The sequence below is a fragment of the Zootermopsis nevadensis genome, unplaced genomic scaffold (genome assembly GCF_977971745.1).
Source record: "Zootermopsis nevadensis isolate Lab colony 2312 unplaced genomic scaffold, Znev_1.0 Znev_ptg000050l, whole genome shotgun sequence".
NCBI classification, from domain to species: Eukaryota; Metazoa; Arthropoda; class Insecta; order Blattodea; family Termopsidae; genus Zootermopsis; species Zootermopsis nevadensis.
In genome coordinates this window covers 2,940,478-2,956,004 of record NW_028259182.1, presented here as the reverse complement: position 1 = coordinate 2,956,004, position 15,527 = coordinate 2,940,478, and the positions used below count along the sequence as shown (strand labels likewise).

At 39.6% G+C, this 15,527-nt stretch overlaps 1 protein-coding gene and 1 long non-coding RNA gene across 4 annotated transcripts in view; one reads left to right on the top strand and one right to left on the bottom strand.

Moving 5' to 3' along the window:
• The window catches only part of acj6 (abnormal chemosensory protein 6), a 79,912-nt gene extending 65,808 nt beyond the window's left edge, over positions 1–14,104 (top strand). For both annotated transcript variants that reach the window (XM_087360883.1, XM_087360882.1), the window contains 2 exons: positions 4,538–4,720; positions 8,219–14,104. In XM_087360883.1, coding sequence (XP_087217009.1) covers positions 4,538–4,720; positions 8,219–9,034 — 999 coding nt within the window. In that variant the 3' untranslated portion in view covers positions 9,035–14,104. The remainder of the gene's footprint in view (positions 1–4,537; positions 4,721–8,218) is intronic.
• Positions 1–15,527, bottom strand: part of LOC147871526 (uncharacterized) — a 132,340-nt gene that overhangs the window by 19,092 nt on the left and 97,721 nt on the right. The gene's annotated exons all lie outside the window — the stretch shown is intronic.

The window sequence follows — 15,527 nt, the reverse complement described above, 5'->3', positions numbered from 1 at the left end:
AAAAAATTCAAACTGTTCTTTACATTAAATTATTTTTTTCTTATGCGTTAAACAGATTGTATGTATTTGAAGTAATTTCGCATTAGTCATCAGTTTATGTTCTTTGTTACCAAAGAAAAATCACAGATTTCAGAAGAATTCAGTTCTTAATTTATTATAATTTATTTTAATCTTAAGTCGCACAGATCTTTAAATAAAAATAATTGATTGAGCTGAATTTGAACCTCGCGGTTTGTCACCGAGATGTTTCGGAAATAATTTACGATTCTACACAACGGATAATTTTGAGGGGGGGGGGGGACACACACACACACACACACACAATTTTACGTAAATTCATGTACATTACAGACTATACTGGATTCATAATAACCAAAATCCATCTAGTTCGTTAACTTTAAATTGAACTCCCAATACCAAATTTAATTGAAATTCGTTACATGTAACGTGTAGTCTCCCCTATTTCATGTACTGTGAGCAAAGAACATGTAATTATTTCAGTTCTACCAACTTTCAACTGTGATTTTTAAAGTTACAGAGGCCACAGTGAACTGTCTTCGTATTAAACGAAATATTTCATTACACAGGAATTGAATCAAGGACCCTGATAATAATTCAGGCTAAGATTATGAGCCCGCCTGCCTCGTAATTCCATTTCCCCCTCGGACTTGTGGCGAGTTAGATTTACAGTTGCCACGAATTCGCATCCAACAGAGACGCTGTGCGCTAATGGCAGTAATACGTTCTGGCTCGTACATCGTATTCGGTACCATTTATACAGTCTCACAACAACGGAATTAAACGCTTACTAAATTAAATATCCACAATAATACAGTCTTCATTACGCCAAGTGTCGCTTTTTAAGAGAAATGAAGTTTACAGACAAACCAGACTGAAGGAAATACACGTAAAACCTCAAACCACTTTCAGATACGAAGGTGAGGATTTCTCCGTGTAGTCTGATAAAATCTGACCGAAGTTTCAGAGGCACTTACTGCCTTCATCATCAGGGTAATGGGATGAGATCAGTGTGAGGTGTAGATGGCAGGATAATATTAAAATATAGCCGGCGTATCTCAGTCAGTATAGTGACTGGACAACAGGGGTTCGATCCCCGACGGGGGGGAGTTTTTATCTGACCTCTGCGTCCAGACCGGTTCTGGAACGCACTCAGCCTCCTGTCCAATGGGTACAGAGATTCTTTCCCGGGGGTTAAGTGCGGCCGGGGCGTGACGCTGATCACTCACGCTCCATCTAGTGACGAGGTTAAGAATGAGTAGGAGCTGTACCCACCTCTCCCCCCAAGTGCCTGCATGGAGTATAGTGGGACAGATTTTTATAGATATAAATAGGGTCTGAGGGTGTGGGCTGGATTCAACTGGCTGAAGATAAACTCCATAAGTTTCTGATGATCTGAGCTTGCTATTAGCGTCTGAAGAAAGCATTTGCTTCGTGCAATGAGAAATGCGTGTTAAGGATTTAAACTGTTCAGACTGGCAGAACCTTGCCGACGTTTCAGAGGCACTTGCAGCCTCAATCATCAGTGTGTTAAGATATTAAACTTCTGACATCACCGAAACGTCGGTAAACTTCTAACAGATTTTACGAAGCAGTGTGCGAGATGACAGTATCTTAATATTGTTAGAGTATTAAAATTTTGGAAGATTACGTCGGATCGAATACGGGTGGAAAATTTAGGAAAGCGAACATCTACAAAAGTAGTCACTGAAAAACGGTAGACAAGTTTTTTTTATAATAAATAAAGAGGTTACAAGGATGGGGTAGACACATGGAACTAGATTTGGTACTGGCGATGTTGAAACTACAGTATCTACCTCCAGAGATCTAGTTAGTTAGTTAGTTAGTTAGTTAGTTTGTTTCTGCCTGCTACGTAGTTCGACAGTCGGCGGGTAAATAGTTTTGAAGTAAAGCCACCAGACGAACAAGTTTCCTGTAGTCTATGTCAGGACGTCTTGTCCTAGCCATGGAATCTACAGAAAAGGGAACAAGTTCCAATTCACACTGAGACTCCAGGCAGGAGAAAGGGGGTACTGGCTCTTGTTTAAATATTAAGTGAACGCTGTGTGTGGGGGGGGGGGGGAGTTTCGAGATTGCCCTGGCTGCAGGATCCAATACCCTGCGCGACGTGGTTATGCCTCGCGCTGTTTCCTTCTGCTGTTTTTTTTTAACACAGACCACCTGATCTCCACATATGACGTGGCTGCAACAGCGATTCAAGTCGCTCTGCCCTTGAAGGAGAATTTATACAGTACAGGTCACGTCTATATCATAAAACTACGTATGTTGTTTTGTACGGGTGTAAAACTTGGTGTCACACATTAAGGGAAAAGTATGACTGAGGATAACGATGGATGTCTTAAAGGTTGTTGCACAGCGTAGTATGGTAGAATTTCATTTGAATGTTTCATCCTTTTCGTTTCAGTCTATTTAATAGCCATAAGCAATATAATATTCCATAGAATTCCATTATATAAATGTCTTCTCTCTGTTTCGGTGCAAATATTCCCCCCCCCCCCCAGAGCCCTTTACTCAAACACTCTCAATATATGTTAGTCAGAACAAGGCGTTACACCCGTAACAGACTACTTCAATACTTCAGATATTTCAAATACCATTTTGAAAGCAACTTATGTTCACCGAAATTCAAATAAAACTATGCCATCTTGTATTACGTAATCTATCTTATGATTTAAAAGATGTCGAAAGGCACTCGGTAATTTATTTATAACAGGAATACAGGCGTGATTTCTGGAAGTAATCTGTTACATCGGAATTCACACTGAACACACATTTTACGTTTCAGCAAAAAATTTATCAGGCCTCATAACCGACTTGCTAATAACTGAACTATATTTTCTGAGACAAGCTTGCGTGACATCAGATAAAGTATATTCAATAAATGGCAAGATTAATGAGGGACTATAAATGCAAAATGACGAATACAGAAAATAGTTCCATGTGTAGGAATTCTCCAGTCCGGGCGACACCATTCGACTCTTGTTTGTAATAAAATCCAGTTCATCTGGTCAGTCCACTGAGGGCTCAACAGAGTTACATCCTCATGGTTCCGAAATAAACCCGCCGACATACGGAAACGCGGATAGCGAAAGGCCAACTGCTCCTTACTCAATGATCAATTACTGTCGGGGTTTTACTTCAAACCTCTTCATTTTCAATTTGCATTGTGGTGTCTAAACCTAATCTTCATACTGTTATTGTAAGATGTTCCTAATATACTTTTCTACCATTATCGTCTATAGTTTATTTCGATAAACAAAGCCAAAATCCCTCCTTGCAGCAAAAACGCCATTCCGTTGTTCCAAAAACACTATCAATCTTAAAAATAAAAACAGGCAAATACAGCGGGAGCTTCGTGGAGGAGAGACGAGTTCATAAATAATTTACCACGTAACTTAGTAGTTTTTTTCTGTACCTAGTCAGAGGACGGAACACGTGGATGGGGATTGGTCATTTGAACCCAAGGGCGCTGGACAGTAACCATCTGCGTCATGTTTGAAGACGAGACGCTATGAGATCTGAGTAGCTTAGTTGACCAGAAACACGCTGAAATTATTCCCGAACCAAAGAAAGACTTTAAAACGCAGACGACACCCGGTCTCTTGGGTTCTGTGGTTCCCGCTCAAGATGTCGGTAATCTTTTCTCGGTGCTATGCTGTCTCTCGCGAGAGACCGATCTCCCATCCAAGGAGCCCTACCAAATGTCGAGGAGAACGGTGCAGAAACTTTAAAAAGAGACGGTATATATTTATCAAACCGTATTTCATAACTAATCAGAGAGGGTTCACAATTTATATCCAATGCTTCTTAGGCAAATTCAATGACACTGGTAGCAAAGTGATTCGAGACTGTCTGTACACCGAACACACACACACACAAAAAAAAAAATCCAATTACAGAACAGTCCACATTCACCAAAAATTCATCAACTGTGAAATGTCAACAGGTAGCTATTGAAGACACTTTTTATGTAATTCAGCGAATCAATCGGAATATATAACAAAATAGTAAAATAAAGTGTGTTTCAACCTAGCCTAACGTAACGAAACCAATATTAAGCCACATACGAAGAAGAGAGAGTGCTTTAAAGAGTGCGGTATTTGGTCCCAATGCAGATGAAGTGACAGGAGTCTGGAGGAAACTGCATAATGAGGAGTTCCACAATTTGCATTCTTCACTAGATATTATTACGATGATGAAATAAAGACATATGAGAGGAAAATGCATGTAACATGCACAGAAGAGATGAGAAATGTATAAAAAAACTTACGTTATAAACCCTCAGTTTTAATATCAATGTGATAGGCATTAGGATATTATTAAAATGGATCTTAAATTAATTGGGTGGAATTGTGTTAGATGTATTTATGTGGTTCAGGGCTCGTTAACAAACGGTGAACCTTGGGCGGGGAATTCGCTAGCTACCAATTTACCAAGAAGACCTGTGCCACAGGGTGTTACATTGGTCCTCATGAAACACGTGTTGTTGCGTGTCCAGGGTGACCTGTTCAGTGGGTTGAACGACGGACTGCTAAGCCGTGCTGAGGCCCTAGCAGCAGTCGACATCGGCAAGCACCAAGCCAGTTCCACGCCGGGTCTTCCCCAACTCAAACACGACATGATGTATCACCACAGCATGGGGGCACCACACCCCGGAGCACCGAACACCCGGCCACACCAGGTAACAGCAACGCGAATCTTGACAGACTCTTATTGCGCAGTCTTCCTTCGAAACATTTCATTTTTACTAAATTCTGTGGATTGTTCCTGCACATTTTGTCATCTGTATCTTTTCACACTGTCTGATAATTATAGTTTACTCAGTAGGGTGTTTATCGCTACGGTGGCCTTGTAATCCTGGGGTCCCGGGTTCGATTCCCGGCGGTGCCCGAATTTATAACTTGTGTTGGGCAAGGCCGTGGTCTAGGCAACACGGAGTTTTCCTCCGTGGCATCCCAACAATTACTCCATTCACACACAGAAGAAGGCAATGGCAAACCACTTCTGGATCATCTGCCAAGAACGTATATGAACAGGTCCCAGTCCGAGAAAAGGATGGAAGGATCCTGTTCATATGGACCTGTCGTCAGACAGAACACTAAATAATAATAAGATGAGGTGGTCTAGCGGTTAGAACGCTGGCCTTGTAATCCTGGGATCCCGGGTTCGATTCCCGGCAGTGCCTGAATTTATAACTTGTGTTGGGCAAGGCCGTGGTCTAGGCAACACGGAGTTTTCCTCCGTGGCATCCCAACAATTACTCCATTCACACACAGAAGAAGGCAATGGCAAACCACTTCTGGATCACCTAACCATCTTACTCATGGGTTCTTGGGGTTAAGCGTCTCTGCCTACACAGGGCCGCTTAACACAGAAACACGAGAACAAACATCATGAGTGGGATTCAGAGACTCTAAATAATAACTGTGATGGTACGTAATGTACAGTCCAGGATTTCCCTACTTATTCTCCCGCGGAATGAACGCTGGATTTCCACGAGCTGTATGGAGCTTTCCATCACTGAAATCTAGCAAGAAGTCTTTTCCAAATTCACAGTTTCATTACTGTTATTGTTGCATACAGAATTATGGTGGGAAATCATTCTGGAAGGCGCCCACTGGTTAGACCAAGGAGTAGATGGCAGAATAATATCGAGATGTATCTTAGGGAGATAGGATGTGAGGATGGTAAATGGATGGAGTTGGCTCAGAATCTTGGCCGATGGCGGTCTTTGGTATTGTCGGTGTTGGACCTGAGGGTTCAGCTACCAGGGAGTTAGCTATTTCTTCTTATTATTCACAGGTTTTCCTGGAACTTTCCTTACGATGTGTTATGTTCCTGGTATGGCTGTTTTTTTTTGTAGCATTCTTGGAATTGTTCCCATACATTTTTCCATAGTCTTTTAGTTACAATTCCTGTGGGTCCCGTACAACATAACATTTCATGTTTCACATTCACTAAATTTGTATACTACTAACATTTTTGTATTTCAATTTCTTTTCGGGCCCCTTCTGTATTACATTCCCGGCCAATGATTTCGCTGCATCTATCAGTAAGCAAATGTTATTTTTCTTATTTTTAAAAACTATGTCAGGTATGTTTGCCGGAATCTGTCTACATTTCTGAATTCCATGATTTCGCAGTACTGTTGTATGTTCACGTTTTTATTATTATTATTATTATTATTATCATCATCAGTACGTGCTGAGACGCGCTGACCATAACACAATGTGGCACTGTGATAACACTGTTCGTAATTCCAAATTTTGAAATAAAACTCGAATTTTCATGGTTTTCAAAATCACATGCATGTATTTCGCGAACCCTTGGCACCCAACGCAACATCGCATTTCAGACGGACAGAAGACGGTGTCATAACGCAACAGTCTGTCGTTTCGCGTGTGTCACGTGTTTCGCATAGAGGGTAAATATTTCCTTCACTTTTCAACCCCCATCCCCTGGCCTGTAACGAGGTAATCGACAGTCTCCCCTCTCCGTAACATTGATGTGTATGGTACACATGATTCACCGAGGTTTCCCAGAGGCCAGATATTTCATCATTACAGCACCCCAGCGCAGAACATTGCATTGCATCGCTCTAAAGTGGTCATTTGAAGGATGGAATAGAACAATTTTGGGCAGCAAATGGATAAGCATGAAGCCGTCCCTGGGTTCATTTGTCTCATGTGGAAACGAGAAGGAATGTTTCCCAGAGGGGAATAATTTCTACAACTACAAAACCCTACTACTGCTTTTCTGTTCAGGACGCTGACAGTGTACATACATGTAAATCCCACCCTAAAATCTACTTCAAATGTCGTACGTGTTTAACCCCTTGATTAGTAAAGTTTCTAGTCACCTGGAATATTGTGTAAGAGACGAAACCTTGTAATACCAAGGCATACACGTGAGTGGTACATGAACGTAAAACAAATATAACAAACCTGACTGACGATTATGCCTAGTGGTGAGTTTTATAGAGTAAATGCGAAGTTCGGGTTCTGAAGTATATCTTGAGCACCAAGAAAATGTCGCCCTTAATTTTCAATGAATTTAAATCGAACTTTTATCAAATTTATCATCACGGCTCCAGAACACAAAATATTAGATGTTATTAAAATCTACAACGCGAGTTCTCAACTGGGAACACAAATACGTAATTTATAAGACCCGCGTATGTTTTTGCTACAAAGCTGAGTTATTATTATTATTATTAAGTGTTCTGTCTTACGACAGGTCCATTGCTCTGCCCAAAAAGAGCTCTCCAGTTGTCCCTATTCTCGGCTTCTCGCTTTAATTCCTGGAACGTCATCTTCTTTCCTTGTTTAAGGTCGTCGGTTAGCTGTATCAAAGCTGATTATCAACCCATAAAATAAAATTACAGATGCAATCTAAGCTAAATTCTTAATTTTACGCGAATTGTTAATAAAAACAAGAAATCAACAAATCTATTTAAAACTTGTGACGTAGGCCTATGTTTTACGAGTCACTCAAAATAAGCCGTGACTTTAATTACCGCATCATCACGTCGTCCCATTTGAAGATAAACAGTGCGATAAACAGTTAACTGGATGGTTTCGATGGCACAGATATTTTATTCCTCACGAAACCAGAAGCTTCGTCAACTTGCTCATAAGGTGCTGTTCATCTGGGTTTTGGCGCCATCGAGGTAGACCTGAAGAGGGTGGCTGTATGTTCCTCCGAAACGTTGGCATGTGCACGACGCCGAAACCCGAAAGGACGTCATCGTCACAATCACCGCCGTTAAAATATGAAATCCCATACAGGTCATAGGAGCTCCGCACTGAACACTAACCACATTTAATTCAGTGGAATTCAAATTTTCGTGATTTTTAACATTTATTATTCTTCTTTCCCAACTCCCATTTTTACCTTTATGGCGTCGGGGTTGATTGATCGGTCCACCTCCTCCATTCCTTCTTATCCCTCGCTAAGAATTTCATCTACGTTAAACTTTTCCCCTTTGACTGTCCTATTTCTCTAATAGTATCCAAACAGCTCTTTCTAGGCCTTCCTCTTGTTCTGGTACCCTCGACTCTACCTTCCAGAAACTGTTTCTTCTTTCTTTCGAACAACATGTCCAAACCATTTTTAACGCAAAGCGCCGGCCTCCAATCTTAACGCTCTCCACATGTGAACTGTGCAGTTACTGTTGCAGATGGCCCATCATGGCATGGACGGTCTGGACATGTTGGACCCTATATCCACGTCCTCCATGACCACCCTGGCTCCTATGTCGGACGGTTCAGGAGGTGGCCACGGTGGACATCACCCCCAGCTCCACGGGCCCTCAGTGTACGGACAGGCAGCCATGAACAGCATGATGTCCAGCCACCACCATCACCATCACCACGGGGGACCTCTGTCAGGGCACGGACCCCCGGGGCACCACGGTCCTCACCACCACCCCGCACACCCCGCCGCACATCACCCGGCAATGGCAGCCGCGGCGGCCGCGGCTGCCGCAGCCGGTCTCCACCCTGACTCGGACACCGACCCGCGGGAGTTGGAGGCGTTCGCCGAGCGGTTCAAGCAAAGACGTATTAAACTGGGAGTGACGCAGGCCGACGTGGGGAAGGCGCTCGCGAACCTCAAGCTGCCCGGGGTGGGCGCTCTATCCCAATCCACCATCTGCCGCTTCGAATCCCTGACTCTGTCCCACAACAACATGATAGCGCTCAAGCCAATCCTGCAGGCATGGCTGGAGGAGGCCGAGGCTCAAGCTAAGAACAAGCGACGAGACCCCGACGCTCCCAGCGTCCTCCCCGCGGGCGAGAAGAAACGGAAACGGACGTCAATCGCGGCGCCCGAGAAGCGCTCATTGGAGGCGTACTTCGCCGTCCAGCCTCGGCCATCGGGAGAGAAGATTGCCGCCATCGCCGAGAAGTTGGACTTGAAGAAAAATGTGGTCCGTGTGTGGTTTTGTAACCAGAGACAGAAACAGAAGAGGATGAAGTTCGCGGCACAGCACTGACAGGTGTCGGGAGGGGGGTCATTAGCCCCTCCCTCCACCCCGATTTCTGCCCACTGTATATAACACTAGATGCGCACACATCGGGAATCCTCCTCGACTCGACGACACCGAATGAGACTTGTGTACATAAGCATCATTCCGTTCTAGTCAATTAGTTTAGTTGTTCGCACAGACCGTTCCGCCTTGTACATTCGAACCCAAGCGTGTGGCATCTCCGGGCCATGACGCGAACAGTGCAATATACAAATTAGGCTTATAAGGAGACCTACTTCAAATAAATAATGTATATATATAATAATAATAATAATAATGATAATGATTTATATTTGTGTATATAAAATATACACAGACATTGTAAATCATAGCTCAACTCCTTGATTTCACTTGGGGCAGTAAGCATGGATTGGATTCAATCGGAAGTTTGCCTTGCAATGCTAACTGCCCAATAATTTTCCTGCCAGGCCTTATTCAATTGACGCTCATCCGTGCTAAATAGAAGACATTCTACACATTTCAATTTTTTTTCCCTCCATAATTTAGTCATACCGCGTGAAAACCAAACTCAAAATGTGGATATTTCTTCATTTGAGTCCTCGTGATTCTATAGAAAAGCCTCGACTAACAAGGAACGTCTATTTGAGGTACGTGGTAACACGTCTCAAAATATTTGTTTCAAATATTCGATCGAAATTCATAAATTTTCTGTACGATGACTACAGAATTCCCAGGCAAAGTTAGCTCTTGACTAGTAGCCATGCACTGTAAGTAAAGGTTTCTGTGTCTTGTAGTTCGTACGAGATCAGACCTCGAAAACGCTGGGACAATCACTAGAAGGACATGGATGTTGTAGTTTTCAGGACTTCCGGATCGAAGTTCATCTTGATTCACGTGGCGTGGTCACGGTCAACTGGATAGCAATTCTGCTTTGTATTCTGGTGGTCCCCAGTTGTAATCTTCGACCGAAGGACATTTTCGTAGTTTTTCAACTACGCCACACGTGGATAGAAACAGCAAAGGAATATGATAATTACAATTGTAAGCAAAACGTAAAAATCTGATTAGTGTGAAGAATTGTCATTGTCCAGGGAGTTCTTTCGCGCTGTCTGATTGGATGATGAAGATTCCCCACGAGGGGGCGCGAATGACGACTCATTGCTCGGGGATCCCCCATGGTAACAATAGTAACCACTGTAAACAAGCACGTTGAGAATTCCTCGGCCACCGATGTCTGCTAGCAGAAAGTTCTGTCAAGCCCGCAACTGCTGTTAGATTTCAACTAAATTCGGAACAGTAGTAAAATTTACTAAAACTCGTGAAAATCCGTTTAGCGATTATCGAATTCTTCAATGCAGATGCACAGAGCACGTTCACCACGCCATAGTTTGTGTCAGAGTGGATTAAGTTGATTTGTTTAAGGTTTGGCAGCAAAGATCTTTATTATAAATACTTTTCCTGAATGTAGAACATTGCTTCTTTGCAATCCATTGTCACACAAGTCTGAAGTCAGTTTAACGTTGTCTATCAACGTGGAAGTGCACTACAGGAAGTGACGAAGATTACGTACACGCAGATAAAGGACCTCATTGTTTGGTGTAAAAATTTCACAGCTTATAAAAATGCCTTTCGCTAAAAAAAAAATGTTATACGGAAAATAACGTAGGGAATTGTGGTACATTTTTCAAGCTGCTTGTAACATCTGTGAACCCGATACGTCTCAAATTTAAGTAAACTATTGATTAATTGTACCTCACACGTTAATTCACAGCTGCAACATTTTCTCCGCAACATTCTTCCATCACATTTTGGTTCAGTTATTATGGTTAGTATTAATCTGAAATGGTTTTATTCCTTAAGCTATCTATGAAACTAATTTAATTTTTTCTAAATTTCTTACTGACATTTTTTAAAAAAATCACTCTGGTAATTTATATTCTAACCTATAAGTGTTATTGTCAAGTATAAATATTAAGATAAATCCCAAGTATTTACACAGCTTCGTACCACAGCAGACATCAATTTTATTGTCGATTCATGGACATTGCCACTTTTATTCTCCACCCCATAAATTTGATTTCACATGAGACGTCCCATTGGGAACAGCATATTTAATTCCAGAGCCCAGATTCCCTACAAACTCGAGAGAAGTAGCACATATGTGCCAGAACACACAAAAAAATCTTTCTAAGTATGATTTGGGGTTTCAACGGTGACGAATATGAAATCGCTGTCTTCTGGGTTGTAGCGCCGTGTAGTCTGATATAATTTTACGAACGTTACAGAGGTACTTTCTGCCTCCATCATCAGCATTTATCGCTCTGCAAGGATCTCTGAAAAATTGGTAAACTCGTATCACACTACACGGCGCTATAACCCAGAAGACAGCCATCTTAGAATAATCTTCATTTTGGCAAGCACTTAATAAAAGTGATACATAGACTTAGTTTTAAGTAAACTCAGTCACGAAATTAATGGATTTATTCTTATTTTATCCTATAGACCAGTGGTATTTAACCTGGGGTATGCGTACCCCCGGGGGTACGCGAAGACATCTTAGGGCTACGTAAAATTTAAAAAATATTATTTTATGATAAACACTGAATAATGAGTAATGTAATTTATTTAATTTATTTTAGATGTAGATTATATACTATGTATAACACGAATTATATACCAACAACTTTGGGGGGTACAAAGTTGAAGAGAAATTATATCTGGGGGTACGAGAACAAAAAAGGTTGAATACCACTACTATAGACCACGTATTATTATTATTAGTGATGGCTTTAAAATTACTCATTTGTGTCTGTCCTCGAACTATCTGTATTATCGAGAAATATATTTCTCTGTAAGAATCCGAGTTAAACGCGGAAACACATATTAAAATTAAATAACAATATTACATAAATACTTTTAGTTCACACATATTTTACAACAAAACTTTAAACAGCTGGCAATATATAAATATCATGCTTCAAAATAGTTATTTTTGATTATTGTTAGAAATAGTTCGTTGTTGTTTGTCGAAAGTCTATGTTTCGCCAAACCTAGAATATATAAAGCACTCCTTTACCTGTGTGTACTCCGTACGTTTACAAAAATATAATTATACAAATACCTAATATAATAATTCCAGAATCTTGTCTGTCTGGATAACCGATTTCAATATTTAAATTTAAATAATAATAAGACTAATTTTTAAAACAAATAATTAGCCTGGTGTAGAAGTATCATAAGTCAGACTTGCGTTGGATGATGAGGTAATGTTCTATAACGATTAAAACAACTGAAAGTCATGGTGGAAATGTAGCGACAGAATTTCTCACAATATAACTCACTTAATAATGTTGCTTAACACTGATTCCGCTGCCATGATCATTAAAAATAGACTGTGGTGTCATGGAATGCTACAAGTAGGGTTGCCACCCTCACGCAGTAAAATTCTCTATTCCTTCCACTATATACTGTGCTGTAATGTTGTTACAATCTCGTACAATCTAACCTAATAACAGCAATTCACGCTTACATTTTAAATTAGCTTTACTAGTAACACATTCGTCCTTTGTTTGACTCTCAGACCTCACGTAAGGTAACTTTTTTTCCCCGAATCTTGCCTGCACTTCTCTGACACCAGTTGTCAGTTCACAGCTCTACAAAGACTGTAAATGTTAACGAGATGTAGACAAGTGTTCGTTGTTAAGGAGTTTTGTTTTGTGTTTTACTTAGGGATATAAAATTTTCCTGAGTTTGTAAATGACAGGTCCATAAAAGAACAAGGACTTTAAAATCTTTGTTCCACTAAACGTTGCAAACACACAGAATATTCTTGAAGTGACATTTGAGGTTCTCAAGGCCATTAATATGAAGATAAATATTTTCTGGAGTGTTGCGCTGTGTAGTCTGGTAGAAGTATACTGACATTTTAGAGTTGCGAAACGTCGGTCAACTTCTACCAGACTTCACGGCGCAGCACTCCAGAAGCCACTAACCTTCAGAGACCACGATTATTGTCCCAAGTTAACATTTCTGTCTTCTATCAAGTGACATAACACAGCTATAATATTACTAACGCCACTGAAACGGACGGACGTTTCTTAGCCGTCAGAGTAAACTGTGGTTAACCGCCGATGCTCCGTGGAGGTCAGAGGTCAATGAAGAGTTTCATGCTACGGCCATTTTGATTCTGGTCAAAGGGTCATCGGTACAACAAGATAGGGGGTAGAAATTATACTGTAAAGGGGTGTAACTGTAAAAATGGTATTTTACGTACTTTTAATACTTGTTAGATTTATTTAAAACATTTTTCGACATGGTATGTATTTAACAAAATCAAAGAAAATAATTCATGCCTATATACAGTACAGTTGTTTGTTTTTAAACAATGATATTTATAAATTTATGGAGTATACTCTATGTACTCTTTGCTGTTTTCAAGAACAACGAACACTTCGTCACAAAGAATCAATTTGTGAAAATTTGTATACTCCGAAGTGGAGTCATTTTTTTTCACTCTGAAACTTTAGGTGTAAGGTTTATTTTGTTCATGTGAGATGTCGTCCTTCCACCATATCTTTCGACGTCGCTTGTTAAAGAATCAAAACTACTCGGCATTACCAACTTAAAATAATTTGTAACATTTGGTAAATACTGCTTCAGGTTGGTAGTACTGTCGAGTTTTGATTCTGCATTTTGGTAGGGAGATATAGTAATTTAAGAACTGTTTCTACAGGGTACTCCATTCATATCATTCCACAGACCGCGAAGACCAACATATTAATAATTTATAATTAAAACTAAGTCTAATGTGATGCGACAGAAGGTAACCGCAGGGCCACTGCAGTGAACCAATAAAAATAAAACATATCATATTACAAATCACAATGGTTCTTATATAATTGTATAGTCAAGCACGTCAGTTGCTATGTGGCTTGTGAAAAATTATTGATAAGCTCATTTTTATATTTAGTCCCAAAGTCACTTAGACATAGACGACTATTTCCATCAAACCTTTTGTTTCAATGTCTTGTTCTAAAACTTCATTCATTCCAAATAAAGTCTTGGTGTTAAAATAAACATGCAGTCTTATTTTCTACGTAACAAACCTCCTTTTTTTTTCATTTTCTAAAGACGCGTAATGAGTGCAGTTGCTTAGAAAGAGACAGATTTGCTACGTTGTGATGTTGCTAGATGATTCCGCTTACATTTTTCAGTCATTATTTATAATATGGTAAAGTTGCGTCATATTGTGATATAATAAGTATATATTAAATCTTGTCCGTCTAATCACAATAAATTCTTATTAAATATTAAAATATTACAATAATTAACATTTAAAATATTTAAAATATTAAATGATGTTCTTTATCGAAATATTCGATTTACATTAGACCATCATTATTCATGTTTCATTTAATATTTTAAATATTTTAAATGTTAATTATTGTAATATTTTAATATTTAATAAGAATTTATTGTGATTAGACGGACAAGATTTAATATATAATTATTTATAATGCTAAAACACAGAAGGCTCTAGGATTTTATTGCAGAAAGATCCGATACGAATCTCTGCTGTTACCGGATACTGAGACCGAAATGGATCGTAATTTTCCTCAGTTAACCCTCAACGTACATAACTTCCTTGCGATAAGGAATTAGCGTATCCATACAACAAGTAAAATTTTAATTCTGTGTATTTTAAAATGGACTGTCTAGAAGAGAATTTAAGAAATAACTTTCTCGACGTTTTCAAAATTGGCAACCATAACATAGTACGATTCACGTAAAGTTTTTTGTATACCAACTGTTGTAGACGTCTTTTAACGGTACAGTTTGTAATGGTGATATTTTAATTAAAATTAAAATAAAATGTAGTAAGTTTAGAGTGCGTGAAAATTATAAACGTTTTATCAATGAAACACCCCAAGGAGTCGTAATGTGTCTAAAGATTTATAGTTAAAGAATTCATTCCGAGTAGGGACAAGGCAAGGAAGCCTAATTCGAAATTTTAAGAATAAGAAAAATGTTACTGATAAAGCTCACTCGCCTTTGAAACTTTTGAAATAAAGTGTACAAACTTGTTAGGAACGAAATAAATAGCCTGGAAACACAATTACAGCGTCCAGACAAACTTGGGCGTGTGACATTATTATTAAAAAAACAAATCATAAACCTCTCCTACCGGCTCAAGACATTTAAAATCGCAGATCTGGACTTTCCAAACAACGGAAATTTTAAGTATCCATGGTAACGTCGAAATAAAGGTTTCATAATTTTGTAAGAAAAAGATGAAACCTGATTGGTTAGCTTTTCATGGATCTCAGAATTCCGTGAAGTTGAATGTAAATTCCTACTACAAGGAACTGTAGATACCAGTTTTTAAACAAGAGTTATATTTCAATTATGTTTAAGTCTCACGTTAGAACCTGTCAGAATACACACTCACACACATTAGAATACTGTCTACGACTATACACGACCAACGTCTCAGTAATAA